The sequence below is a fragment of the Triticum dicoccoides genome, chromosome 6B (genome assembly GCF_002162155.2).
Source record: "Triticum dicoccoides isolate Atlit2015 ecotype Zavitan chromosome 6B, WEW_v2.0, whole genome shotgun sequence".
Lineage (NCBI taxonomy): Eukaryota > Viridiplantae > Streptophyta > Magnoliopsida > Poales > Poaceae > Triticum > Triticum dicoccoides.
The window spans coordinates 661,361,171-661,363,998 of record NC_041391.1 but is presented as its reverse complement, the minus strand read 5'-3'; the positions used below and the strand labels follow the sequence as shown (position 1 = coordinate 661,363,998).

The window sequence follows — 2,828 nt, the reverse complement described above, 5'->3', positions numbered from 1 at the left end:
GGGTGGGGGGTGACTCAAAAGGAGACTAGAGTGATCCACTTGGTGGTGTTCGAGAGCTTTGGCTTTGTCACCTCTTCAACTAAGATTAACCCACCCCAAAGAGCGAATTTCAGGATACATCCGCATCTCTGACTTGTGTGGTTAATCCTTTTCATACCCTTACTTGTGTTTGCTTGCGAGCTAACTTGCTGCTATTTCTTACCTAATGTATTAGCTTGCTTGTCATAGGCTGTTCTCACCTTAGATTGTGTATCTAGAGGACTTAATTTATCTACATTGCCCCTAAAATTAAAAACTAAGCTAATCCATAGGTGCGTTTGGAATTCTCACTAAAAAAAGATAGGTGTTTTTGGAGTTCTCGCTAAAAAAAAGATAGGTGTGTTTGGAGTTTAATTCAGATTGCTAGCAATCGTTTTAGTGTGATATTAAATTAGTACACACAATTATATTTCTACTTGAATAGTCAATATTAATGTGCAAAATAAGAAATCAATTTGTAAGCCCAAGATTCGTATTTTGTGTGAAGTTTTGACCATAAATCACCTAAAGAAATATACCGTATCTGTAGCAAAAGTAATACAACTGAAAAGTTGTTTTGGATTCGAAACCAGCAATATATTTTTTGTGAGATAGAACTTACATTTTGATACCTAAATATATAGTCAAAATTTAACCCAAATTATGAAGGGACGAATATAACCCGAATGGAGTAACTGTATTGAGGCTTAGCTAGCTTCCTCGTAAAGAACAAACAAAAAACAATCTCATTTATTTAAGCTTCCTATACAATTAAAATTTATGGGAGCCGCTACACGTCCGTCGGTGGATGTATTAAAAACATCCGCCTCCTGGAGCTCCCTTGGATCAGCGTTCTGACAGCCATCAGATTTAACACCGCGTGCACGACCACCTTATTACTTCATGCAACAATCACTCAGTTTCGAAAACAGATCCCCTGTCTGCCGTCTTGACACAGCTGTGCCCAGCGCGACGCCAGCCCCCACCACCGCAAAATCATTGTCGCCGGCGCGCGGGGGAACTAGTCCTTCTCATGCTCGCTGGAGTTGCTGCTCCTCCTCCGTCTCAGCCCCGCGAGCAGCTGCTAGCTCCAATCCAGCACGACGGCAGCGACCTCTTACGCTCGACGCTTCTTCGACGTTTTCTGCAACCGGAGCTATGTTTATGAAACATGCCTCATGTTGCAATGTCTGAACACTCACTCTCTAACGTCGGGCGCTCCTCCGGCGCTGCAACTTGGGCTATGTTTCTGATACAAGACCCTTGTTGCAGAAAAAAAAACCTTCACAACCGAAACATTTCTTTTCTTTCTGAAACAAAAGATATGTTGCAGAAAATCTTTTGAAACAAGATCCCAGTTGTAGAAAAGAAATTCACCACCGAATAGTTTTTTCTTTCTTTCTGAAACTAGTCTTGTGTTACAGAAATCAACTGAACCCGTATTGCAAGAATACTTGCCGCGCGGACTGACTTGTGGCCAGCGTGGCTGCTTGACCAGGATTGATCTGACGGCTACGCAAGCGGCGGACGTTCGCGCGTGCATTAGCCGGCTAAAGGATAGTGTTTTCCTAAAATTATGTGGTCGAAAAAATACAACCAGATATTTTTCTTTTTCTTAGAATTTTTTGAGCATGTACTATATATACCTTTTCTGATTAACGTGTCATATACTTCTACTTTAAGTATACAAAATGTTTTTTCTTGAATTGTTTGCTTGGGAGTGCTAATTTGATGTCCGGGAATTTTCTGACCTGGTTCGCGAAGCCAACGCCGCAGCCAAGCAGGATCCTGCCGACGATGAGCATGCCGAGGTTCCGTGCAGCGCCATTGAAAATGACGCCGACGATGAAAAAGGCGCCGGCTATGCGCATAGTGGCGCGGCGGCCGAGTCGGCGGGTGGTGTAGGACGCGAAGAGGGTGGAGACGAGGCCGGCGAGGTAGAGGGACGAGGTAAAGAGCTGCAGGCCTTGGTTGTCGTATCGGCAGTAGTTGCTCCCCTTGTTCTCGCGCCTCTTGCGAAGCACCGTCGGGAAGAACTCACGCTGGAAATCCTCCATGGATGTCACCCCGCCTATGCAGATGATTTGTTAGATACACCATGGTCTTACTTGTTAATTGCTTTGTAGAAGGATCTTTGTACCAGAGATGCCGATGTCGTAGCCGAACATGAGCCCGCCGGTGGCCGCCGTGACGCAGGAGGTGACCACCATAGGCGTGATCTTGGCCTCGAACTCCATGCCGGACGGCGGCGCCAAAGACGCCGAGAATCCTCCTGCCGGCATCTTCGCTCGGCGGCCAAGCTAACCTCAGATGGATTGATTTTCTCGTCCCAAGGTAGCCATGGAAATAAAACGGAACTAGGAGCGAGTATCTGTGTATTTTCTTCAGGCAATCATTCAAAAGTAAATATATCACGCGAAGGCTCCAGCTGTCGGTTTACACGGGCAGGCAGGGCAGGGAGACAAGTCTCCAGTCGTCGGAGAAACTTCAAACGCATTGGTTCGCTCAGCCGCTGGTCAGTCAACGGACTAGTGCTCCACAAGGAAGAGTACCTTGTTAAAGGTCAAGTTACGCGTAGTGCCAAATTAATGAGCCTTTGCACACTGTTAAAAATGATAGAACAACTAGAACCGATTTTTTCAGAGATAACAGGTACGTGTTCCTCCTGGGGACGATGAAAAAACCTCCTCATCCGGCCTCGGAGATGGGGAAGGCATAATGAATGGCGGCGGCGACGGCCTCCGTTGCACTCAGCAAACTTATCCCCTGCCACGTCACCATGAAAAGCAAGACCCCTAGTCAGATCTAGT

The 2,828-nt window shown here is 46.2% G+C and overlaps 1 protein-coding gene across 1 annotated transcript in view; it reads right to left on the bottom strand.

Annotated features, from left to right (window-relative positions):
• LOC119322006 (sugar transport protein MST4-like) overlaps positions 1–2,363 on the bottom strand; it is a 4,631-nt gene extending 2,268 nt beyond the window's left edge. The window contains exons 1-2 of the mRNA XM_037595518.1: positions 2,159–2,363; positions 1,770–2,089 (exon numbers count right to left, since the gene is read on the bottom strand). Coding sequence (XP_037451415.1) covers positions 1,770–2,089; positions 2,159–2,300 — 462 coding nt within the window. The 5' untranslated portion in view covers positions 2,301–2,363. The remainder of the gene's footprint in view (positions 1–1,769; positions 2,090–2,158) is intronic.
• Between the last annotated feature and the right edge of the window lie 465 nt (positions 2,364–2,828).